This window comes from Gallinula chloropus (genome assembly GCF_964237585.1).
Source record: "Gallinula chloropus genome assembly, chromosome: 4".
In the NCBI taxonomy this organism is placed as follows: Eukaryota; Metazoa; Chordata; class Aves; order Gruiformes; family Rallidae; genus Gallinula; species Gallinula chloropus.
Window position 1 is genome coordinate 74,697,613 of NC_140088.1, and position 26,982 is coordinate 74,724,594.

At 43.2% G+C, this 26,982-nt stretch overlaps 1 protein-coding gene across 4 annotated transcripts in view; it reads left to right on the top strand.

Moving 5' to 3' along the window:
- EPHA5 (EPH receptor A5) overlaps window positions 1–26,982 on the top strand; it is a gene marked incomplete at its 5' end in the record, with an annotated part of 197,846 nt that overhangs the window by 151,280 nt on the left and 19,584 nt on the right. Inside the window, 6 exons of one of the 4 annotated variants that reach the window (XM_084263299.1) lie at window positions 3,503–3,608; window positions 12,977–13,042; window positions 19,728–19,795; window positions 21,179–21,304; window positions 22,316–22,501; window positions 26,678–26,739. In XM_084263299.1, the coding sequence (XP_084119425.1) occupies window positions 3,503–3,608; window positions 12,977–13,042; window positions 19,728–19,795; window positions 21,179–21,304; window positions 22,316–22,501; window positions 26,678–26,739 (614 nt within the window). The remainder of the gene's footprint in view (window positions 1–3,502; window positions 3,609–12,976; window positions 13,043–19,727; window positions 19,796–21,178; window positions 21,305–22,315; window positions 22,502–26,677; window positions 26,740–26,982) is intronic. The other 3 variants (XM_084263300.1, XM_084263301.1, XM_084263302.1) reach the window with 3 other exon arrangements.

A 26,982-nucleotide genomic window follows, 5' to 3' on the forward strand; every position in this document is an offset into this window, starting at 1 on the left:
TTGTGATCAGAAATGGGAAAAATGTGCACTGCAGGCATAGGATTTTTGCTTGGCCTGTTACAGATTTGTGGGGTTTGAAAATTCATTATTTGAAAAGAAAAATTGAAAATCTGATCATCCAGGTCTGGATTCTGAAGAAGATTCTGTGGCAGGGTGAACTCACAAGGCAGACAGAGATTCAGCTGCTATTTCTTTTGTGTTCAGGCACAGCTGTGGGGAAATTCTTTTTGTCCTGATTACCAAATTTTTGCAGAGATGTCAAAGATAGTTTTTCTCCCTCATAAAATATGTCCTATCTATTTCAGTTTGTACAACTGTCATTTCTTATTTTTTCATACTGTCGCATGGAAGAGAAATTTGGTGGTGGAAATATCCTGTTCACTCCTGTGGGAAAGAGCCTATTTTCTCTGTGTTTTCCTTGGAAATTCAGATTCCTCAATACTTTGATTAGTGCTACTCCAGTTCATTTAAAATTCATCATCTTTGAGAAGATGCCAAGTTGTCTTTTCAATGCATGCTACCTTTGAAGCCGTAATAGATTTTAAAGGATTCATTATACATGTGCAGATGTAGCTGTGGAGCCAGTGACTGAACTAATATAGTGCAAATTGCATCATAATGCAAACATTAATGCAATGAGAATGGTCTATTAAATGTATTTCTTATTGTATTAACCATTAATTTTGCCCTATAAGTAGCAACAAAATTGTGTTATGCCAAAAATTACTCTATATTACACTAAGGAAATTTTGCTTGCAGTTGGAAAGTTTCTAGTTTAGAGTCATTTGAGTAACAGTGTTCCAGACTATTAATAAGTAATACATGAAATATATGCACATTTGATCCAATGCCATCAGTATGTACAATCCTGTCCAAAAATAACGGCACTTCCATAAAGCCCATCATGTAAGTATCTGCGTTAATCAGGATTTTTTGAGGACATCATGTGGTGATATCTTTAAATGCTTTAAACCCTTTGAGTCATTTAGTCACGCCTGTACCCCAGTCTTTTTAGCATTTTCAAGGCAGAGAAGTAGGTGCTTCTCTGATACTATGGAGCTGCTGGCATAGTCAGAGGAATACCTACCGGATGGTCCACAGTTTGGGAACTAGGAACTGTTCTTCTGTTGGACTTGAGCTCTGGCTGAAGCAGGACTTAACCAGATGTTTAAACACTTGGTGGAATTGAAATGCAGTGTAAGCCACAGTATCTTGCAAAATGCAGCTCCATTTGACATTTAAAACCTTTTTAAAAGTGATATTTTTTTTTTCCCAAGGCCCTATATAAAGTTAATATTGGTGCCAGGACTGTGACCAGACTCCCGCTGCTTCCCTGTACATCCCAGAGAATCTGAAAGCAATCACAGATTGAAATCTCACTGCTACTTTGGAGTTCAGATCTGAACCCCTTGGTAGAGCCAAAACATAATATTTTGATTCGAGCACAAATGAAAACCTTTCAGTGACTGTTGTGAGAATCAAAAACAGTCTCCAAAATCATTTGGACCAAACCTTGTTTCCAGTTTGCAAGGTTTCTGTAGAGTTATTTGTAATACTCTTGGAAGAAATATGAAGTAACAGCCTGAGAAATACAATGGGGGGGATGGGGGAAAGCTGTGACTCATTTTGGACTTACCTCTTTTTCTAAACTATTGGGGTTTTTTTACATACTGCTGCCTGCATATGCAGTTCTGCAAAGCTTTGTGATGCAGCCAGGGCTGCATTTTTCAATGGGAGTTTTTTAATTGGGTGTAAGCTTTTGCTGGGTATATCCACTTGGTGCTGTCCTCCTTTCCAAATGCCACTGGGCTTATCTAGCTCTGATAAAACCGACCTGGCCAAAAACTGGCTTTTGGCTGGATTGCTGAGCTAATGCAGCTGGGCAGGAGTGGGAACATGTCATCAAGTCACGGTGGGGGTGATGCCGGTCTCCCCCAGCTTTAAATGGTAGCTAGGTCCAAGCTGGGCTTACAATTTCAGGCTTTTTAACTGCCATAGATCACAGCAGAAGTTATCTCATTTCCCCATCCCTTGAGCTGTGCAAAACCACACTGGTCACGGCTTAATGTTCTCCTTTAAATGTTTTTCTTTTTAATTATTTTGCCAAGAAAGCAATAAAACATCATCTTAAGGAGCTTCCATAAATTCGTGAGGCTAATAAAATCTCTGGGTGATGGCACAGGTTTGGAGCAGTTAACATTAAATATTTAAGGAATCGCGCCCAATCCTTCTGGAATCATTTTCATTGCTCTGGCAGGTCCGCTCGACTCGCCATTGAGCACTGGAGAGCTCCCATACAAAGAGCTACTTGAAACCCATCGCAGATCAATGTTAAATGCCATACCTTTTCGTGTTTCTTTTAACAATGAATATGGGACTATATTCAGTTATTTTATGGCCTCCATAAAGTTAATCCTATGCTAAGGACCCCTTTTTACTTCAATCATTTACTTAAAGGCTTCTTCAGTGCACAATCAATTCCTGCTGCTCCCCCGAGTGGAAGAAGCTTCATCCGGGGCTGGCACGGGAGTAGGAGCTATAATGAGGTTTTTTTCCCTGCACAGCAGCAGCACCTACCCTGGGGAGCTGATTTTGCAGGGAGGAAGCCAGATTTGTACCCCAGGGTGGTTAAATTTATGCAGCTTGATAAGCTGGCAATGGAGAGTGCAGGGTGAGGAGACTTTGGTTTCTGCTTGGGGAACCCACTGCAAATGCATGGGGAGAGATGGCCTCTTTCCCTACAGCTCAGAGCAGATAAACAAGGTACAAGTGGTGTAAGCATTTCCATTTTACAGGCTGGAGGAGCTTGCTCACCTGTTCTTAACCTGTGGCAAAACCCAGTTCTCAAACAGCTTTCCTGAACTTTCTACTGACAACTTAATCCCAGAACGTGTCTCCTGCATTTTGGCAGGAGGGCTTTTTACAAGGCATGGATGGGCTGGGAGTGCTCTGTGTCTCTTGACCAGAAAAAAAAAGATCAACCAGAGTATGTGTCTTAGCAAATCCCTCTGGCCATGTGGTATCAATGCCACAAGGAGTTCATTTTCAGTTGTTTGTAGTTTCTAAGCACAAGTAATGCTGTTTATCTTGGGGACCTTGCTTATGTCTTTTCACAATAACGTTCCATAAACATTCTCTCTGCAAATGGGAACCTGTTGGGCTTTCCTCTCTGATCTCTATGATTTTAATGCTGCTAACCCGGGAAGAGAAACTTGAGTTTGCAAACTCAAAGGCTGCGTTCTGCAACAATTTGGTTTGTGAGTTCAGTGATGAGATGCGATTTTCGTTGGGGTTTTGGCTTGGTTTTGCATGTGTTTCTGGTTTCTTTCTATCCATTTCCTTTCCAAACTAGAAACAGACAGCAAAGGGGGAAAACACAAACTGTAAAAGAAGGAACAAACTGGTAAGGCTTGAAACCTGACTGGCAGCCTCACTAGAAAGACTCATGTGAGTGCTGACTATCATTTTAACCTTAATCTCCATTTTCTGTTTCTCATCCCAGCAGTAGCTGCATCCAGCGACCAGAGCCAGATTCCTATAATTGTTGTGTCTGTAACAGTGGGAGTCATTCTGCTGGCTGTTGTTATCGGTTTCCTTCTCAGTGGAAGGTAAGAGAAGAAGCTGTGTATTTATACTTCTCCAACTTTTACAGTAACTTTTATCTGACCAGCTGATTAGCACGATTTAGGCAAAAGCAGCATGTGAACGAAGCTGTCAAGCGGTAGCGCTGTAAAACAGCACGAGGGTGGGCTGATTGATCTGTTTGGACAGGCAGGAATGGCGAAGGCTTGCTCACAGATGTAGTTCACTTCCCAATGAATTTAATCTCTGTATAGACTGGCCCTGATTATTCAACTCAATTCTCACAGGAGTGTTTTCACATTCCTTTAAAAATAAACAGAACATGTTATTACTGGTAAAATAACCTGAAACCCTTATATTTGCACTCAGAGCTCACAGTGGGCTTTGTGAACAGAGGAGACTTGAATTCAAGAAAGCACTTGCAAAGGAAGAGAGAAGAAACCCAGCTGAATGGCCAAATGCCCCAATTTTTGGTCAGGCCTGGATTTCATTTTTCATGTGTAGGACACTAATGTGTTGCCCACACACTAGTAAATTATACAGAGAACTCCTCCCATGGAGTGGGAGCTGAGGGAGACCCTCAGCTTCAAATCATCAAGCAATCCCATTGACTTCTCATGTGCTTAAACATAGGCAAGTGATGAAAGCCTGGGCTATGCCATCTTTGACAGCTCTAATGGAAGTTGATTGAACTTGCTGGTGAACAAGGGATTATGGTATTGGGGGGAAATCTGGCTTGTATCAGGATCAGTTTGTACTGAGGCACTAAATTTGTGTGGCAGCCAGCACACAAGGCATTTTTGTCATATACTGCACGTGTATTAGTACATTTTTTTTATGGCAGTAGTCAAATGATGCAGCATCCTTCATGCAGAGCAATGAGAGGTACATCTATTGATAAGGCTGAATTTATTTTCATTGCAAAGAAAACATTTATGCTTCTAAGGAACGCGCCAGCCCACTGTTGCTTTCATGATACAGGTCTGTCTTAAGTTCGGGTCTAGCAAGGTGACTGTAAATTACAGGGTATTGTGATTGTTAAGAGTAGTTACAAGATACTCGCAGAAGAACAGTTACTGCACATAGTGGCTGGGGGTCTTATTTCCTAGAGGAGGTAGGATGTCAGTCTGTGCACACAGTGTGGTGAAATCCAGCCATGCTGAGCAGCTCTGTCACCAGGCATAAGGCATCCATGGAAGCTCACATTTTTTTCCTGTCTTAAAAGGTAAGTGTGCTGCCAGACTCATCTCCACACAAGGTCAGAGACTGACAATCTCTTCCAGCTCAGACGTATGAGCTCCTGTTGTCTGTTTTGAGTGACTTGTTGGGCTTAAAATTGGGAAAGTAAATGCTCCTGTCTGCACGAGAAGCATGCAGCGATACGGGGGAGTGAATGGCTACAGGCCATTCACACCAGGGGCTACAGGAAAACTGTAGCCAAAAAGACTTGGCTCTGGAAACTGTAGGCAGGAGTTCAAGTCTCTCCTTAAGGGCTGGAGGTTTTGAATCAAATCCCTCCTCGAACAAAGCAGGGGGATGTGGACCTTGGCCTCCCTGAGCCTGGATGCATGCTTATATTGATGCAAACACGGGAATGCTTGCGTGGTCATAGGGAAACTGGAGATGTAACCTGGCACCTCTGCAAGTAGTCCAGGGAATGAATCACAGGTGGAGGGACCTATATCCCTCTGTGGCCAAAATGAATTGCATCTGTATGGCAACCAGCAGCTCTTGGTCTTCCACAGTCGCTGGCAAGTGCTTGGGACCTTTTTGAGGAGGACATGCCCTTGCAAGTCTCCTTTTTGCTCTCTGGTCCAAGCAAGCAGTTACAAAGTCCGAGCCATTTGTCAGCAATTCTCGTTAGTTATGTCTTTCTGTCCTTTGCCCTAATGGGCTTTCCAGGATGTGCTTCCTCTTGGCTCTTTATGCCTCTGTTTATAAAAGCCCTTGTATCCTTTGGCTAGAGTTTTATTGTCGCATCTGCTGCTGCTTTAATCCTACCTTGTACTCACATCCCTCTCCATGGACCCCGGGGCAGTTGCAGATGCTCAGGAGCTTCTTCATGGTGCCACAGTGGATGTGTGTGAAGGGGCAGGCACAGGGCTCTTGGTCCATTTTTATCTTTTCAACCCTTCCCCTAAACTAGCAAGAACCCGGTCCCTCAGCTGGACATGGTGGAAAAGCCTCCATCACCAAGGTTTGGTCCATCGTTACACAATTGGCTTCAAAACCACAGAGCTTCTTGGCCACTTTGAGTTCCCATGAATTTTAAAGCCCACCTAGTGCATTGAGTGACTCATGAGAACAGACAAATAAACCCCAGAAGCCCAGAAAGCTGACAGCCAATTTGAAATTAAACAAAGCAAAGCAAAAAAATCACTCCTGTTTGGAAGAAGCAGAGATGCCACCGAAATGTGTCACGCTGCTTTGCCTTGGATATGATTTCAAGACAATTCATGGAGTGACTCTCCTGCTGTGACACTGCGGGGATGATAAACGCATTCCAAGTCATGGGATAATCCCTTTCTGAAGCTGTTAACCTGTTTCTGGAAGATGCTTTCCTATATCTTTGGAGTGGTTATGTTGTTCCAGTGTCTGGTTCCAGGGCATTAAATTTCCTTTCCTAATTCCTTCTTGTACTTGCTTTTAGAAAAACAGACATTTTGAACTCCAGGAGTTGCTCCAACTGGAATCACTGTTGCTTTCCACACTGAGCAAGCTATGCAAAGCCCCAGCTCTGTCTTTTCTGCTAATGTAGGAGAGCAAGTACTGCCCAGTAGCAGAGCGAAGGAGAAACTGCTTCTTGATCTACAGCACTGCAGACGTAGCCTGCCCAGCTCCTGCAAACAGGCTCCTTGTTTCTGTTCCCAGGATTCCTGTCAGGCCCTGGGCATCTTAGAATTAGGATATTCCTCCCTAGGATGCTGTGGTGCATCTCTTTGTTCCTGTTCTCTCAAGTGCCAGGCTGAAGTGAGCAGGGGCTTGAGAGCAGCCCTGCAGTGAGAAGAGGATGTTGTCCTGCTCTCAGCAGCTCAGAACATAGTTTTGCAAATGCAGGACTTAAGAGTTTGCTGGACTCCGCAGGCTTTTTATTTTCTGCTAGGCTCCCAGGGTCAGAAGTTTTCTCCTTCCCCTTTATTTGCTTTCAAGTGTCTCTGCAGTTTTCTCACTTCTTTTGAACGAATGTAGGTAACAGCTTGGAATTTCCCGTTGGCAGCTGGCCCTAAACCAAAGGTCAGCTGAACGGTGGTCACGGTGGCATTTCCACATGCCAATGTCCATCTGTGGAAACGCATTTTGTGTCTGAAGCTGGAGGTTCCTGGGAATTTGAAACTAAATGTGCTTTGCCCTAAACAATTAAGCTGCGTTTCAGAGCTTATTTACTTGCAGATGCTCCAGAAAACTCTTCCTGTAAATAATGCGTCCTCTGATCAAGGTCATAAATGCCAAGCAAAATAGCTGATCACTTTTTAAAGTTATCCTGCTCTTTGCATCAAGGACATATTAATAATATAACAATCAAGATTACAAATCAAAGAGATTCACTAAATCAGAGTGTAGTTGTCTCAGCAAAAAAAAAAGGGAAGTGGATTGAAAATCTATTATTAAACCAGCTACAAGCAGTGAATTAAAGAACACAGAGTTGTTATTATCTTTGTTTTGTTAGGATTATGTGTTGTTCTGGAAAGCGTGATGCATTTTACAGATAGATCAAGGCTATACATTTTGCTATGATTGAATTAGATGCTGTTTGGCATCATCCTTCCTGATTGAAGTATATATTAATCTAAAATCATTACAGACTTTCATTTTACATTCTATGTCAAACACTGCCGGTCACAAAGATCTTTGTGCTCCATCTCACAGGGAGCAATAATGTGCTGCAGTCGTGGTGGCATCAGCCCCTTTCTTCCTAAAAACTAGGTAGAAAGCCAGGTTTGGATCAGCCCAAGAAGGAGACCTACCGCTGCAGATCAGTTCCCTGTCTTTTGTTCTTCAAACTAAGCCCTGTTTGCAAAACTGATGGGGTCTCAGCGTGAGCGTTAAGAGACCACTGGTCCCTCCAGTCCCCCAAGCATTTGAGTTTTATAGCATTAAAAAAAGGTGTGGGCTTTTACAGAGTAAAATGGGCATGCGTGTTGGGTCAATTCTGTGCATGTTTGCAAAAGCTGCTCGAAGTAACTTGAGAAATGTACTGTACTGTGCATCTGCATTTATAGCCAGCTACCCATTGTGGATGACCTTTCCATCTCAAGTGATCTTGCAAAGAGTCAGAGGGAGTGTTTTATAGAACTTATGGATAAAATAGATTTGAAGCAACAAAAAACTGCCCCTCACCCTGTGTCATACATATATAGAAAGTCTCTCCCTGGCAAGGAACTAGCCTTCAAAAGACAAAGCAAAGACAAATCTTGCCACCTGGGCATTGGCAATTAGAGACTTCTGCACCAGAGTATCCATCCTTGACCTTAGCTGATTTAGACTTTTAAATATCAGCCCCTGCGGTGGCAGAGGGCTACTTTCTGGACACAAATATGTGCATCTTGTTAGAAAGTGACTTTCAGAGAGTAGAGAGGGTGAAAGGATTGTGGTGTATATCCTAGGTCCCGAGCCAGCATTTGCAACCTTCCGTGATATGGAAGGTCAATTAATTTTTCCACAACCTCCCCCTCATCCTATTTTCCAAGATATGTCAGGGCTTAAAATACTTTGCTTTTTCAATATTTCCGTGGGAAATGGGAGACTGTTTGTAGATAACATTTTTCATAGAGAGAATTTTTCCAGCGTGAGTCACAATTATTGTTAGTTGTTACTTTTTAAAGGATTTTTATCTCTACATTCTTGCCTGCTCTTCCTTCTTCCTACAGGACATTGTCTCTGTGATTTATAGCCACTTTATGATGCTGCCCACTGCCAAATATTCCCTGCAATTCACCTGACAAGAGGAAGGATATTGTTGGAGAATCTATTGCTCTGCCAAGTCCAAATTCCCATCCACCAGGAGCAGGCAGGGTCTGGTCCTGCTGCTTGTTCGGGTCAAGGTTTTTACTACTTCCGTCCTGTTAACAGCCTCTTTGTCCCTTGGCGGTACTTATTCCCAGAGAGGAACATTAGTGACGCTGGTATACAGGATCCCTCCAGTGCACCCTTCTACACAGGGTGATGCGGTGTGACAATCTGCTGCCCGTAGTCCTCATCTCTAGCATCCTGCCAAGGTCAGCTTGGCAAATGTGATTGCTCCAATGCCTTTTTTCTTTTCATTTGTAAACACTTCTTGGGTTAGTACTTCTGTGCAGACACACCGGGCTCTGCAAGCCAGTCTGAGCTGCTGCAGGTTCAAGGGGGGTTTAAGGACCTAAGCTAATCTGCCTTCAGATGATTTTGGCCCAGACAGAAGGTGAGAGTTGACCAAATCTGTAATTAAGCTCAGAGCCCATGAGGCATTGCCCTCAAAAGCATTACTTAAGTTATTTTGGCAGCAGCCAAGGAAGGGAATGCGGCAGGAGAACCATCATGAACAGATAAGCAGCTGGTGTAAGCTTTGTCTGAGCAGGGGAAATGCAGTGCAGCAGCAGTGACAAAAACTCCTTGCCTTCATTCAGGTGATGTGTTCAATGGCATTGTGGAAGTCCCCTTTCCACTCTGAGAACTGCGCTGTCCTTCAACCTGCAAATGAAGCCTGGCTTCAGTGCTAACAGTTCCAGGCTCCTGCTGAGCACTGGTGGAAGCCCCATGCATATGTAATGCTTTAAAGTAGGGTTTTACAGTATCTTCTCTTGGCTATTGAGTGGGTAGAAGATGAAGAAGAAAATCAGACTGTCATCCCTCCGCACTTCTGAATGCGTGGATGTTTCGCTTGCTTCACATGCTAGAAATAGCCATAGCAAAGTATATCAGAGGTCTTACCAAGTGCAGTTCCTTTCCCTGGAAGCATTACTCTCCTTCCCCATAGTGAATGCACAGATCTCATCTGCTTGGGCTTCTGCGTTCTCAGTTATTCTTGAACAGTGCAGAGACATCCTTTAACATGTGGACTAGTTATAGCTCAGCAGGAAGAGGAGGTGACTCCTTAAACATTCATACAGTTCTGGGCAAAGTAGGAATATGTTCCTAGCAGTTTACGTTACACAGTGTGGTGTGTAATGCTGCTCCTCTGATGTTTGAAGCAAGCATGTTGTCTCATGAAGTGCCAGGTGTAGTGCTGGCCTCCTGACCTGGAGATGCAGGAAGCAATCTTTGCCATTGCTGAAGGCTGCGTGAAGGATTAGAAAAATGTTCCCAGGCACCCTCACGTATATCAGTCTCTAATTGCAAGCCTCTGAAGAACATCCCATTAGAGCAGCTTATTAAAAGCAACAAACAAGGCTTTCATTTATCATGACTTCCAAGTCTTCAACTTATAACTCTTAAAAGCCACAGCTATATATGGCAGAGCCTCTCTGAGATCTGTCTAGCCACTAGAAATGTAGTTTAATTCTGAATGCTCTCTGGGTCATCTGCAGACTTGTGGTAAATTAATTACATTGATTGCAGGCACAGTTGTTGGGGCCCATCATACATATACATTTCATTAACAAAGCATGTAGCACAGGGTTTGAAACGATGCCAAGAGTGTTGATAAGTCCTCCTAGCACAGGTTCATTAAAATTTGCTCTCTGGACAGTTGGGTTTGCAAACCACATAGGTATTGCCAGGGTCACCTCTGCTAGAGCTGGAGAAGTGTTGGCTTTGTGTGCCTGAAATAACTGAAGGCAGTAGAGTTGGTCTAGCCAAGAAGCAGGGCAGTGCCAGCAGGCCATGGAGGTGTCGTTGCAGCTCCAGCCTCCTCCCATCTGCAGCCCTTTCCTTGAAGCCAGAGCTCAAAACAGAAGTCACACCTTGTTTCAAGCCAGCTTGGCTTTTGGAGATGTTGCCACCTCAGCACCTCGTCTTTTCCCAGCAAGGGGGATTTAAAGCTGCAGGTGTTTTCTCAGTATCCTTCACTGTTATGTGGATGTGTCATCTGTTAACCTGCAGCAGATTGGAGGGACTCTTGACCACGCACTGGAGCCCAGGGCAGCTCCCACAAGCTCCTGTCATAGTCTGATCGTTGATTCAGGGACACTGGAGGAGATTTTTGCAGATAAGTTTGATTTAGACAATGCTGGTTCAAATCCTGACTGCCTCCCAGTGCATTTCAGCTTGCTGGCTGAAGATCTTAAAAGCCCAGAGAGGTCCAGGTGTATTTCATTGAGTGGTGATCTCTTACTCTGCCACAGCATTTGATCTTGCCTGAAAAGCCTTTGCTTTCAGCTCCTCCGTTTCTAGACTGAGTGACCTCTGCATGGAGAGAGGAGATGGAAGCGCTGCCCCTCCAAGAAGCCATCAGCAACCAAATGCAGTGGCCATGAGGACACAGCGGGTTTGCTGGGCTTTACCATACAGTTTTATGTGCTTCAGGATTTTTATATTCTGAAGTTTATCTGACAAATCAAGCCATCCTTTTAACAGAAGCAGTAATAAATCTTCTTCTCTCTGAACTGCTCAGGCCAAGTAGCCCATTCACTTGCCTATCCAAGAGCTCCTGGGACTGGAAAGTGAATTTTATTGTCTGCTGATCCAGCTTAGTTTGTTTCTAAGATCTTTAGATTTCCCCTAAAGCTACACCTCAGAGTATTTTGACCCTAGGTGCACAGCATTATGTGAGGGGTGTGCAGGAGTAAGGCTGCTCTGAGGCACATTTCACTTGCATTTGAGCACGTTTTTTCCTACCCATAAAGGGAGCAAGTGAGATCTGAAGCGCTCTCTGCATTCAGTACAGGGAACTGATTTTGTCTCAGAGCAGCCCAGTTGCTGATGAGGCACTCAAGGAGTTTCTTTGTTTAAGAAAACAACAAGCTCTTATTATTTTAAGGAAATGGTTGCTTTTCAGGTTAATTGAACTTTTGTTTCAAAAAACCTTGACTTCACATACCTGAGAGGGAATAGTCTCCTAGCTACAATGTAAGCTATGTCACCACAGCCACAAGAATCTTCTGAAGTTCCTGTACTCAAATCCTGTGCAGTTAAACCCAGAAAATGACAGAATTGATTAAAAATATATAATGATTGGGTTCCTTTTGTGTGCTTTTGGGTTTTGGATCTCCAGTGTTAACGTGGATCAGTAGAGAGGTTTAGTGAAGGCTGAGTTGTTACCGTATGACTGCACAAGCTGGGGCATTATGAAAATATAAAATATTGTCAATTATAGTAAAAAAATATTGGCATCACTGTTTAGAAAATGTTAGCAAGTTGTTTTGCTGATGCAGAAGGAGCTTAGAGAGACATTCTTCACCAATTTTAATTTAAGCAAGCACATAATCCAGTATATAATTCTGTAAATCATTGCATGCCTGAAGTTATTTTGCATCATAATTTAAGGTGGTGCAGTTGGAGAATGTTAATTTTGTCTAAATAGGTTATTTTAATGTGTTTAGGCATTGTAAGTTATACTTTATAAAAATCTGATGAGCACAATTTTTTTTCAAGGACAACATGTTATGGTGATTTGAGGAGAAATGATGGGTGAGATCTTCAGCTGACTTTAACCGGAGTATGTCTGCACCACTGGGCTCCTGCTTGTATATCGTACTGAAGTTCTTCCTGTTGTTTCTTCTGCATCATGTTCTTTTTCAGGATAAATTACCTTAATAGATTTGGTAACAGAAACGTTGTCCATGCAAGTTCTCTGGCAAGGATAAAGGGCAATTACCGAAGTGCGGCCAGGCTCGGGTTACGGACCGATGCCAGGCGTGAATCAATACTCTGATTAGACTAGAGTAATGGCTAGGCAGCCTTCAAAAGCAAGCTGTGGACACGCAGGGCCTTTCAGTTTCCCATAATTTGAGTTTATTTAGGCTGAAATCTCTCACACGACTCACAAGGTCCTGCTTCTGCAGATATGTAGTGTGTGTGTAAAGCCTCATTTAGACAGGAAGACCCAGAAAGGGCTGTGAGTTGAGTACATGCATCAGGGTCTGCAAAAGCAGGGCTCACGTTCATCCAGTGCTTTTTTCCTTACAGGAAATTGAAAGTGTATGGCACACATGCTTGTGGGGAAAGTCACTTTGCCTGCTCCGAGGCAGGTGCTTAAGTTTAAGCACATGGGTGGCCCCATTAATTCTAATGGTGGTACTCAAGTACAGGAAGCCCGTGGTTAACTGCTTTGCAGGACCAGGGGCTGCACTCTCTGCCCAAGGCATTTTTCCCAAATGGTAGCACATGCCATGAAATTCTTGAGGCCCAGGGTGTTAAGGTCCAAATAATAATTGCAGTAAGAAGGAAGAAGTGCATATAAAAATGTCGCAAATGTATTTGCACCTTGCCAGGGCGGTGGGATTATTCCTTATCCTGGGCCTTTTTGTTTGCTTTTCAGTTGCTGCGATCATGGCTGTGGGTGGGCTTCTTCTCTGCGTGCTGTTGCCTATCCGAGCCTAACATGGTCAGTGTTCCCACCCGTGCTGGCTCCTATTTCGTGTCCTCCCTCCATGTTTTCTGTGCACAGTCTGCCTCTCCCTCCCTTTCTTGTTTTGGCCTGGAAATCGCTTTCTCATCTGAACTCTGCACTCAGTTTGTCTATCTCAACAACTGGAAATCACGTGCCCGAAGCAGATTATGTCTCCAGCAAAAGCAGGGGTCCCAGGGCAAAAAAACCCAACCCTGTATGTTATGCTGTGATAAATCCAGCCACTGCTACGTCTATGTCATGTGTCATAATCACATCGCTGGACACTTCATCAAATTCTGCTTCTTGTCACCAAAAGGGACCAGGGGAGATAACTTGCCCCCAGAAAGGAGACGAGGGTCAGGTGGGAGTGGAAAGGTATTTAGTGGCATGTAATGTGCATGTCAGTGAAACGAACTGTATGTCATCGACATACATGTCAATGTATGACATACAGGGCAATGACATGATGCTATTTGCCAATGATATGCTCCAGCAGTGTTGGACATATCTCTGCAGGCTCCAAGAGCTGCGTGTCCATGCTGCATGCTGCCCCATTCTGCCACTATCTGGGCTGTCTCACCAGTTTCTGCTCTCTTGTACTCTCCCCTCTTTTCTGTCTGATCGAAGGAAGGGTGATTTTAATTTGTGTTGGTCTGACTGGATGTGAGTTGAGTTGCTCCCTGAAGGGAATGTGTCTTAAGTTTCTGAATTGGCTGTAATTTGTGCAGGCAGAGATATTCCTAAGCCTCCTAGAGACTCGTGAAATCCCCATTCCCACCAGATAGCTGCTTGAAACCATGGGAGCACCGAGATGCCCCCGTGCATTGTTAAACTGGGAAGGTTTTGCAGCATAGCTGGGTAGAGGTGTGAAACTCTTCTACTGTGTTTGTTGGAGGATGGCCCTAAAGCAGAAGGCTTTTTCTTTTTTCCTCTCAGGACTTTTTTCTAGTTGTTTTTGTAACTTTTGAGTGCTTAAGAACGTTAGCAAGCAAGGCTGCTCAGCAAAAAGCATCTGGCTGCAAAATCTTTTGGTACAAATGGTAATTCTTGGGAGCCAGGCAATGATTGTGCTAAAAGAAAACCTTCTGGTAATTCTGTTGTATGTTGTGCCTGTGCCACCAGCGCACGAGCAGTCCCTCACTGGGAGTCATGCTCCTCAGCGAGGCCCCCAAACAGAGATGTATGCAGGGAAAACTTGGCTGACCTGGAAGACACCCTTTGCAAGTTTCCTCCTAAGCTGCAGAGAGGCTAATGTGGCAGCAAGCTGTGAGGGGGCAAGGAGAAAAGTGACTGCGAGGCACGGATGCTGTTGGCTGTGCTATGGGAAGGCATACCAACCTCTTTAGAGAGATTTATGGAGATCACTTCAGAAGGAGCTTCCTGCAAGAGGGGGAAATGGTGTCTTGTTTAAATTGTTTTTAATTGTTCTGGTAGTGGTTTAGGAAAGTAGGGAGTCATTCAGTGCAGGGAAAGACTAAAGGCTAAAAATACCAATGCTGCAATTGTGAAACTTCCTTTGGAAGGCGTCCAAGTTAGTTGGAGGTCAAAGGCAGGGTTGCACCATTTAGGGGGGACAGTAGTGCTGGGAAAACAGCTGAGAAGATGGTGAGCCTGCAGCCCTTAGGAAAGGAACCTGCCCGGGTTCCTCTTGGGCCAGTCGTCATTCCTGTATCTTCAAACTGAGCTGAAGCTCTTAGCTTGTCATCTCAAGAACTTTTACTGCTCTTTTGATCCCATTCTGCAAACTAATGGACTTTGAGAGTAGACAGAGGAGTTGAACGTGCTAGATTCTCAGCCTCCATGGGTTGCTCCCAAGTTTACTCCAGGTGAAAGTTTGGTCTGGTGTGATGAAAGTAACTCATTATAGGCATCAAAAAAACAGAAGGAAAGTGAACAGGAAAATGGAAAACTTATTCCAGTGTAAAAGCTCTTTGTTTTGCACTAGCACCTTGAGTATTCCCTGGTTTTGTAATACTGAATATATTCTAGAATTGCAAGCAGCAAAGGCAAATGCTGAACTGAAACAACATCACCAGAGGTAGATTTTTGCTTCTGGCTCTCAATATCAGGATTGTTTATCCAGGATAAAACTACTTGCTGAACAAGTTATTGTCTCCACACATGAGCTGAGGCGACAGGATCTTGGCCAGATAGATGGATCAATGTTTGTTTATTCCTCTGGGTGGAACATGGTCCTGCCCTGCAACACATATGCAGCCTTATTGCTTTAACATCTTGGAATAAATAGCCTGAAATGATCCCTAACCCTTGTAAACAACAACCTTGCAGTCCTTGCAAACCTCCTGTAAAATGACAGCTCAAGATGGGTTGGAGGCATTCCTCAAAGTTGATTTATTGTAAAGAATGTGCTTCTGAGTGAAGGTCTCACCCCTGAAAAGCAAGTGGCATTTTGTCTCTGTTTCAGAGAAGCACACAGAGTTCATTTATCTCATATTTAAGAGATTAAATACATGTATAAATCTTTGCAAGACTGGGATGGGAGATTATGTGCTGCTTCAGGGCACAAGATGTTCGATGGTACTGGCTGGCCCTAGCAAGGTGAGGTGCCTTTTCTCATCGGGGATGCCTAAATGTTGGCCCATGTGCATTTCCAGTAATGCCTGGGCTGTGTGCTGAAATGCTTTGACTTATGCCTATAAAAAAGCATATAAAGATATCCAAGGTCTGGCTCCACTGACTCTGACCTGCCTGGGTTGTGATAAGAGTAGTGACCTCAGCTAGACAGAGGGAAACTCCTTCCCTTGGGCATTCTGTGGTTTTTGAGGATGCCTTGGGTGGCCAAGGGGCTGCAAGCCACCCAGCAAGGGTACCCTGAAGCACAGGGTCTGATGCAGAGTGTCTACACCGGTCCAGGGAGAACAAGCATCTTCCCGCCTCATTTCTTGAAGGATTTTTCTCCGTGAATTGGCTTCTGCCACATGAGGCAGTGGGCATTGGTTTCCCAGCTGGATTCTTCATCTTTCTACCTGTCCGTTTTATATTTTATAAACCTATATAGGGATCATTTTACAACTTCACTTTTATAATCTGCCCCATAAATATTTTATAAGCTGCCTGCCAATCTCCAAGTAGTTTTTAAATAAGACATGATGCCTTAAGAATATTTAAAGTCTCACTTTTTTTTCCCCCTGTGATACTTTTATTGAAAAACACAGAGCTGTGCAAGGAAGACATCTGCTTTCTAGATACAGAAACTGGGACAAATCCTCAACAGGAGTGAATGAGTCAAGATTCAGGTGTGATGCTGAATTATGTTAGCTCTTTGGCTGAGTGTCTCCAGCTCAGTAGGAGAAGGATCAGAGCATCAAGATCTTTATGCTTTTGCTGTACGTGATATAGAAAAGATACAGGGAATCTGTGGTTTGCACAATGACAATAAACTCGAGGGTGAGTCTTCCATCTGGAGGCTTCTGACTTGCAGATTTTCCAATAGATATTAAGAGCAAATGCACATGCAGAAATGGATTGTTTCACAAGCAAGTGGGAGCTGTTTCTTCCCCCAAAATATATTGCAAACCACAGTGTTTAGATATTTTATCTTCCCTTAAGATTCACATAGTGAATCAGGGCTGTTAACCTGAAATAGCAGATCTTTATGGGATTTAGTATGGGAAGAAAGGAGAAAACACTGCTTATGTGTGTTATTTGAAGCATGTGAAGGTTGAGAAAGGAAGAAATGTGGTTTAGCCCCAGTCAGCATGACCATGGCTTGTTTCTCTGGGTAGCTTAAGAAAGTGACTGTACAAAGAGAGTAAGTGGTTGCAACAGGCAGGTTTTGCAGCGAGCTCTTAGTGACACCCAATTGTTGCTTGACAGTCACTGTCTGCTAGCTGCCATTTTACTTTGGTGTGTATTGCCAGGGCTTGTTTTAACGATGCTTTGGGGATCCCAGAGTCTGATTTTGTCTGCTAACGTGATGTGCTGCTGTGTATATTACCTAGCTTGAGACAGGGGCAGCCCGAGCCAACTGGTCTGTATTGACCCCTTTGAGCGTGTCCCTGGGCAGAAAAACATGGACTGTTATGCATCAAAGTGCACTTGGATTGCTGGACACAAGCGATGTCATGTTCCTCATTTCTCTCTTGTCCCTCTTCATGGTCGAAGAATCAGATGTGGGTATCAAAAGGGTAATGTTAGACAAGCTTGTTCATAGGGGAAGTGTTCCAAGCCTGAGGAAGAGATGAGGGCATTTTCTCTAAAAGGTGAGAAAGAGAAATCTTGTATATGTGCATTTGGTAGAAGGATGAATTGAAACATTTGTCTGTTTTTAAGAGGAAAATTGAGTTACACACCTCAACCCAGAAAATTACTTCTGTGGAAAACTGCTGTAACTTTTGGCAACTTGCAGCAGAAAAAAATTAGGGTTGCCAGAAGTGGGAATTGATACTAATACTCTTATCTCTACTTTATATACTTAAAAGGGGGAGGCAGTATAATGAAGAATAATCCATTTTCACCCAGGGATTGTGAACACCAAAACTTGCTCTGAAATGACCCTTCCTCCCAGGGTCTCTGTGTACACCTTGTGCTTGGTTTTTGAGTTAATTAGCCAGGACCCCATCTCAGGAAATGGCATTGCTGCTGCTAGAGCAGAGCAACGAGCACTGACATGCGGATAACTAAGCCGTGTCTCAAGGCACCGCGTTGCCGCTCTTGTGGGTTTTGCATTCCCAGTGTGATGGTCTCAGCTTGGTCGCTGCTGCTGAAATCGCGCCCTGCATGGATAGCCTGGCTGTTTATCAAGTGCAACCTGTTTATCTCCTTGCCTGTGCCCCTGGACTGCCTGTCAGCTTCATCCCTTGGTTGCTGCTGCTGAAATCATGCCCTGCATGGATAGCCTGGCTTTTTATCAAATGTGACCTGTTTATCTCCTTCCCTGTGCCCCAGACTGCCTGTCAGCCTCCCCCTTGTCTTCTGCACCTTGTCTGGATCCAACCCCTTGCACTTGCACATCCTTTGCAGTCTGTTTTTTCTTCCTCTCCCCTTGGCACATGTCTCTCCTTCTCCCCCAAGGTAAGCTTGTGAGCCTGCTCCCCTTCCTTGGAGTAACACCACAAGCTCGTGTTGCTTTCCCTCCTCCTCAACCCTTCGGTGGCCAGCTCTGCTGAGGCCAGCTGAGCAGCAGTGTGTGCGTCCCATCGTGTTTGGGCTTTTGTTTCTAATCGTGATCATTTCACAAATCCAGTGCCAAAATCCTATAGCCAGAAGGCTGCTTGGCCCCTTGCATCCAGGCAGACAGCAGTTCCCCATAATAGGACTTCACGCTGAGGGCATGTTTCATGCAGATGCCTGTTACTGCCTCCTCCTAATTGCAGTTTTGTTTCTGCTAATCGTATGCTTCTCCTTGCTGTGAGTGGTGCTGGAGTGCTTGCATGTCCCTGTCTCAAAGATCATGGGCAATGGAAGGGAATACTCACAAGTTTTTCGTCTTTAAGTGGCTTTCTGGTAGCCTGAGGCTCTGTTTGAGGTGTGTCGGCTAGTGATCCTGCTGCACGCTTGCAGATGTCTTGTTGCAGGTTTTTCCCTCTACCAAGCAGTGTCCTTCTCTCTCATGTCCATGCGGTTTGCTTTAAGGGTAATCCAGATCCTCTCTCCACTTGTAATACCAGGTCCTTGGAAAGACTGGCACATACATGGGCATCATACGTACTTCATCCTGTATTTTTAAATGTGTATATATATGCACGTATATAGCAGCTCTCCTTGCCTATGCAGCTATTCTGTGGCATCCTACGTGATTGTCCAAGTGGGGCAGGTATCGGAAATGCCACCAAAACAGCCAGTTAAAGCTAATGCAGTAACATCACCAAGAGAACCATCAAGAAGAGTTAGGGACAAATCAGGAAAAAGCAGCCAAAGATTAATAGGATGTTTTCCTCGGGGAGATGAGACTCCCCTTTGGCTGTGATTGCAACCCCATGGTAGGACATGGCAGCATCCTGGCACTGTCCAGTGCTCATGTGGGAGCAAGATAGGTCAGGCAGTGACTGTATGCTTTCTTCTATCTGTGTTGCTGCTGGGCAGAGGGGATTGCATGAATGGCAGCTCTCTTGCATAAGGACAGATGGGCAGGAAACCCCTTCAGAGCCAGGAATACATAGGAGACCCTAGAAGGTGTGAGATAAAAGGGTTTGGTTGTTTTTTTTTTAAGCCATGATTTTGCATGTGTATAAGGTGTTTTTTACACAAGGCTTTTTCTAAAGTGTCAAAGTTCTGTGCAGATGCCCAGTGGATGAAGGGGAGCATGCAATACATACAACATGGTGCCTGCAAAAGCTCTGCAATACAGGAAATCTTGCTTCTGCTATTCTGATGTTTCATCCCATTCCCCTTCCATCGTCCTTCCTGTTCTTGCTTTTTTTTCTTCTTAATAATAGCTGAATTAGATGTATGGTAGAGTGGAGTTGTTCCAAAGCTTCTGTGGGATTTGGAAACACAACTCCAATTGAAAATCAGTGGGCCTTGGGCCCTGAGTCCTGTTAGGGAAATTGCAAGTGGTTTGATGAGCTAAAACTGGGACAGCAGCAATACAGCCACTAGAGAGGGTGGATTCGTTGCTGCTCTGGGTTTTTGTGCTGTGTGTGATTTGAAATGAAGAGCAGGGTACTGTAATACCTGAGACAAAAACACTCTTCTGGTTTTGTTATTTTTTTTCCAGGCGATGTGGCTATAGTAAGGCCAAACAAGATCCAGAAGAAGAAAAGATGCATTTTCATAATGGCCACAGTGAGTAAAGATCAAACATGTATATGTGTGGTTTTGGCTCTCTGTGGTTATGAGAAATACAACTGAGAAGGTTTTGTTATTTTGCTGTGTTGTTTTTTGCTTGGGTTTTTGTTTTCTAATCTGGTTTTGCTGGTACTTCACAAAAGAATTGTTTATTGTGTTATTCAGTAAGTTCCCACCTGCCCTGTGGAGAACTGAATGTTCTAACAGTTCTTATATGTGCCCAGCTTATTCACACCTGTATGTTTGCAGCGGATCTCCCTAGCAAGCCATTTTGTTCTGTTCCCCTGACTTTGCTGTGTGTCCCAAAGTGCTACTAATTTTGTCTGGTCAGCACATAACAAGTCTACGCTACTGTGGCCTGGACACATCAGTCCAGAATACCTCTTTGAAGCCCTTGCTCCACCCCAGACAGCCATGAGGACCAAGCCCACAGCTACTCTTTGCCTTGGATGCCTTTGCAGAGGCATAAGGAAAAATGCCTTCTTCTTGCTCCTTGGAAACTTTCAGAAATACCATGTTAATGCCCTTATGTACAAAAAACCTCTGTGGTGATGCTAGAAAGTACATATTATGGTTACTATCAGTCCTGTACAACTTCCTTCGTCAAGTGCTGTGGGATCTGGGGATGGTTAACAGTGAGGTGCCTTTTGGGGTGGAAAAGGCAAACACTTCTTGAGTGAAAGTCAAATTTCCATTACTGCTATGTAATGAAGGCAGCAGGAAGCAAATCAATTAAGAGCCACAGTGTAATGTAGCTGTCTTATTAGACTGATGAGCATCTCTTCATGTGAGTAGCCTTAATGATTGTCAAAACAAACTTATAATATGGATAATGAAAATACTTTTTTTTCCCCCTTTCAAGTCCTGGAGAAAATGCCTGCTATTGATTATATTGGTGCAACCCACAGGCAAATATTCAGTTCATTTAAATCTCAGTAGCTCTGTCTGAAATTATGTTGCTGATTGATTAGATAATATGTGACTGGTAGAGCATAATTTATTGCAGCTCTCCATCAACCCCTATCTATCCAACTTGCTTGGCAAGTTGTTCCCTTAATGATTTGCTTTTTGTACTTTTCCTCCTGGCATATCCTTTGCAGATCCAGAAAAGGATCCTTTTGTGCCAGACCCCAGACCAGCCTGTTACACAACACTGAGAGGGATTTTTAGCTGCTCCTCGTTCCAGCTGGGCACTATCACACGCTTTTCTAAATACGATAAAGTTGGACGTGTCACATAATCCAGATGTAATTTTACAAGAATACTATTAATTTTTCCCATAGAAATAGGTTTCCTGCTGCAGTGTTTTCTCAGCAAAGCAGAGTGCAAGTTATAGCTGCCGTGCTATGTGCCATTAACCCTTTTAATTTGTGTTTGCAGTTAAGCTGCCTGGAGTAAGGACCTACATTGACCCCCACACCTATGAGGACCCTAATCAAGCTGTCCATGAGTTTGCTAAGGAAATTGAAGCTTCATGCATAACCATTGAAAGAGTTATCGGAGCTGGTATGGAAATGCATTTCATGACCAAGTAGTGTGGAAGGCTGGCTTTCTTAACACGTGAGATCTGGGAAGGGAAGTGAAATGTTTGTGCTGTTAGGCATCCTGCAAGTGATGGGGAGCATATTCTAGCTGAAGTTTTAAAATTCAGGTCCTGAACTGTAAATGGCAGAAAATAGTCATGTTTGGAAAAACCTGAGTTACTTTGATGGATGCTAAGGGAAAAGACTCACTTAATTTGCAGGTTCTTTTCACCATTTTAACCTTTTTCATCCACCATTAAGGTCAGTGATGAAGAAAAAAATTAATAAGAAATCGTGGGAGAGCAAAAAACCACAAGCCACCAAAGCTTTTAGCTTCCTTGCTTTAAAAAAAACCCAAAAAACTCCCATGTTTTTTCCAGTTAGCTGTTTGTTTGGAATTTCATCCAACCTTAGGAATATTTTCTGTCCTCTTCTATTGTTTTTTTGGAGGTGATTTACTGTTAACCAGGAAAAAAAAAAAAAAAGAGAAAAAAAATCCATTTGGGTTACTTCTTTTAAAAGGTGGTCATAAAATTGGAAAGGGTTTATAGTCTATAAAAATATATGTTGCTGTGAAAGGCTAACACCATTCCATCTATTTAACGTACCAAAGGAAGGTTAAGAAGCAAGTGGCTCGTGTTTTACAGCTGTCTATACAGGGCAATGATATAGGATGTGACAGGACTCTTTCATTTAGTAGAGGAAAACATGAAATGAGGAAAAAGCCCAATGGAATACAGAGCATAACTTTAAATATAGGAAAGTTACACTTTTCTTCCTAGTTTTCTTGTGCCTATGAATTGGATTTTGATGCACTGGCTGCTTGAGGTGATGATGATCACTGTGCTCTTCAGCTTCCCACATCCATGAATTTGGGGCAGCCCTGCATGCTTTTGATCAGCTATTTATAGGGACTGGGCTGTATGCTGTAGATGGATCTGTGCTATGTGTTCCTTTGACATGTGATCCTGTTCTTTCTGATTTTTCACTGAAGGTGAATTTGGAGAAGTCTGCAGCGGGCGGCTGAAGCTGCATGGAAAGCGCGAGTTTCCAGTGGCTATCAAAACCCTGAAGGTGGGCTACACAGAGAAACAGAGGCGAGATTTCTTGGGAGAAGCAAGCATCATGGGGCAATTCGACCATCCCAACATCATCCACCTTGAAGGTGTTGTCACAAAAAGTAGGTGCAAGTTGCTGTGAACTGCTGTTCTTGAACTTTGGCTGATGGGAGAGTTGTTCAGGGGAAGAAGACTTGGGTAACTTGCGTTTTGACTGCGACTTTCATAATTTCTCCAAAAACGGTGAACTTCCTTTGCCTGAAACATCACGCTTCGTAGGTCCAGCCAGGACCAGGTTCCCCAGGGCAACCTGGGGGTTTGTGCCCAAAGAGGGTTTGTACCCAAAGGATTTCAGCATTATTCCAGCTAGAATGGATAGATAATGGCAAAAATTATAAAACAAGTTAACTCCCTCTGCAAACCTTGCCTCACCCAAGCATAATATGCATGGGCTAAGAGAAAAAACACCCTCCAAAGGCCCAAAATTGAGACAAAAATAGGAGATGATATACCTGGCCAGCCTCAGGCAGTGATGAAGATGGCAGTAGGCCACGGAGTGTGCTGCCCCTGACTTCTTACTTGCAAGTAGTTCAGCAGTCCCTGTGGCTGAACCATCCGGTAAGTTTTTCCAGCAGGTCTGCTTCTTATTCCTTACTTTATTTCTTTACTTTTGAAACCACATGAGCTCCAGGGTAAGCAAAGATGTGCCAAGAAGTTGTTATTTCCCTGGCAGGAAAACAGGGAGGAATATGCTACTAGAAACAAACCCCAAACATAAACCACCACAAACAGTGATGATTTCCAGCCATCATACTTTGAGAAACCACTGAAGCAAAGCCCACAGGAGGGTAGTGCTGAGCCTTGTGATCACATCACTCACGTGGGATGTGAGCAAGGACAGGAGGTAACTGAAGTTTTGCTTTCCAGAAGCAGGGAAGGAGAATGGGAGTGTAGCTGAAGACAACAGGACTGGGTAAAACCATGACTAAGGATCTGATAGTGATGGCCCTGGTGCTGGCATGTGGATTATGAGAGGGATTGAGGGCCTGGGGAAGATGTGAAATGAATGGCAAAACATCCCATTGCAAGAGATCTGACTGCTCAGTTAGCAAAATAACTCTCCCAGCCTGGTTCTTCACATTACTGCGCGCACTTAAAGGCAAAGGAAGGGATGGCACATCCAACCATTCCCAGCCCAAGCCTCTCTGGAGTTTGGTGCTGAGGCTGTGGAAAGGGTGCAGAGGTGTTATTACTCTTCCATTTTAAAGCCTTGGAAGAGCTATGTTATTTGCATCAAAGACTTTTTAGTTGAAAATAACTGCTCCTTTAAGACACATTTTAAGTGTTTCAGGAAGTTTTTGCCTGCTGAAGGAGCACTAGCCTCAAAAGCCTGAATGTTGTCTTCATGATTGGTAATGTCACAGCTTAGCTGTGTGGCTGCTGTTGGTACCAATCTTCATTCATCAGAGGTAGCATCTCCAAAATTAACTCCTTTTCAGAGCTGCAGTAGAGAAGGTGCCTAGAGACGCTAGCTGTTTGTCCTGTTCGGATCCTTACAGCCTACTCAAAATCAATGCTATTTTGCAATCAACAACCTTTTCTTGCATTTTTCCTTTAAATTGCATTTTCTAAAACTTTTAAGGAAAGAACAAAATAGCCAAGATATGTTTCTCCCCAAAATTTGAAGAAATATCAAGATCTCTCTCTCCTTCTGTAGCACGTAATATATAAAAGCTCACATCTTTGGCCTTGCAGGGATGTGGCATATTGGGCAGGAAGTGCATGATGATTATACTTGCTTAAACTCTACCTGCTGACACGGGTTTGACTCTGGCTGCTGGGGCCTCAGGGGATGGGTGGGAATCCCACTTTGAGAGAGGGTGGTGCGTCCCTAGCCAGCACCCTTTTATATAGAATGGGCGTCTGCACCATAGACCAAGGAGATGCTGGGAGCTTTGCTTCTAAATTTGAGTTTGAGCAACTGGAGTTTAGATGCACCCTGAGCTCCTCATTAGCTCAGTAAATGTTTGTTTGCAGCACTTGGAAGTTTTTTTCCATCTGGAGCATCTTCCCATCTTTTTTGGTTTATTTTAAATGGACCAAAGCAACCTTTATGAATCCCAAACTATGCTGTTATCTCAAAGTAATGTTTAACTTGGCTTTCCCTTTGGTATTTTAGTCATTGGCCTATTGTAGATTAAGATATTTAGGGTAAAATGTCTTTGCTTCATCATGATTTACTTTGGAAATAAATTAAGTTAAATTGAATTAGGTTATTTTTAATTCTGAATTAGAATATCCACGCAGGGGTTTAATACCATTTAACTAATCTAGTTCAAATGCACACCTCAGTTAATTTGGATTAATTGTCTCCGTGCAGACAAGTCCTTAGCTATTTCTGGTTTACAAAGGTAATGGCTGTCCTGTTTTCACTCGCATCCCGTTTGGTTGCACTGACTAATGCATATTGCATTAGTACATTGATATGAGTGACATCTACATGCATTTTATGGCCCTGTAATGCTAGCGGGAGGTAGCCCTGCTGACACGGAGAATCAGTGCTTTAGAAGGGCCAATGTTTACTTTTAATTTACTTTGTTAAAAATTACTCTATTTGTGTCTTTATTTCCATGTTCTCTGAGATGGGACTAATTTATTCCACGATTACTGTCAACCTGCAGCGGTCAGATAATGAAACATAAGTGCCAGAAATCTTATTTTCTTTCCTCTGATGGCAACCAAAGGCAGGAGTCTGAAGGAGGTTCCCCAGGATGGTGGTGTAATGAAACATCAGTCTTGCTGCAACACTGCCTTAAAGTATCAGAGATAAAGGACCCCATGCTACAGTTGGGGCATTAGCATTTAAAAAAAAAATAAAAATAAAAATTGAGATATGCATGGGATTTTTCCTTCCCTGTATAGCCACTGATGTATTTGCCAGCCTACAGCAACGTCACCTGAGATCTCTCCTCCCTCCTGCACACAGCTAATGTTGTGCATAGACAGATGGCTGTCATCCTTGAAGATGGGGCCCATTATTTTGTTGGGGACTCAATGATATTTTTCAAGTCCCCGAGGTGCATTTCTCATATCAGAAGTAATACTTTTGGCAAGCTTTGAGCGCAGGCAGTAGCTGTGATATTAACTCAAAAGAATTGAAGCAGCACGGGTCCCTCACACTGCAAAGGTAGTGTCTGCACAACAATGAGTGTTTTGATTGACAAGTTCACAATTACCTTTATTATGTAGATAATTAAGCAATAAATTAGGCAAATAGTTAGGGTAACAGGAAAGTGGGAAGATTAAGATCAATCTTAATGGTAGGACATGCACCAATTTTTAGGAGCATTTACCTTCATGTGCGTGTTATGACACGCAGCGGCTCTCGTTGATCATTTCTATGAAAGACATTTATAATGCACTTTACAAATAATTGACAGCTCCTCTTTTGTCTGTGCTTCATGCTAGCTAATGGAAATTGATTTAAATAAAAAATAATTTACATGTTCTTATAAGATTTCATCGAATTTACAAGGGCTGGAGCACACTACATTAATTATTGCTATGTCATTGTGGCAAGCTAGCGAGAAATTAGATATAAAAACTGAGCAAAAACTATATATAATTACCATTAAAATGACTCGGGCATAAAAATTAATCAAATGGATTTGGAAAAACATTATTATTCCTGTCAACAATAGGAGACCAGGTCTTTTGTTAAGAACTTTTATTTTGATTTCCACTCACACTTATTCCATACTTAATTTGCTTTTGTTCTGGAGCATAAATATTCCTTCTCTTACTTCCAGATGTGTTTATGAGGTCTGTCACGTGGGATTACTTGAATACAGACAGATACTTCAGATCATCCTGGTTGCTTCTGTTGGGCTGCTGTCGTTACTTTAGGGTGTTGAGGCTGTAAGGAAGAGTCCAGAGGTCACTGCGTGCAGTTTGGCCTCTGCAAGCTTTCAGCTTGTTCACAGAGATGAGGAGAGAAGCTTGTGCACAGGTTGCCTGGGCTCAGCTTCCAACCTCATCCTCAAACATCATCGAAGCACTCTAGGGCTTGGTACTCCACCCATACTACAAGAGTACTTTATATCCTCTCCTCGATTCCCTATATCTACACACATTCTGGCAAAAACTAGTGTCATCCTGCTGGTGCAGCAGTGTCTTGGCGTAGATTTACTGTTGCATGGCTGTATATGCTCGTTCAGATGCATTATGAAAAGACCTCGTTATTGTCAATTTCTTTGAAATAAATCACTATCAAACTCTTGCACTTTTTTTCTTCCCAGGCAAACCGGTAATGATAGTGACTGAATACATGGAGAACGGTTCTCTGGATACCTTTTTAAAGGTAATACTTAGAGTCTTTTTCCAGGGGCACCTTGGTTAAAGTTTAGGTTCTTTGCAGATGGTTAATATCAGTGAAAATGTTTGCTAGGTGTTGGTCCAACTGTTGATGCTGTCTGGAGGCAGGAGTAGCTCAGTTGTCTGTTTAATCTATATGTGTACGTCATTGTGAAGGACCTGGTTCATTCATTGATGCAAACAGAGAAGAAAGAAATTGGAGGATGTTATGCTTATTTTAGAAGTCAAT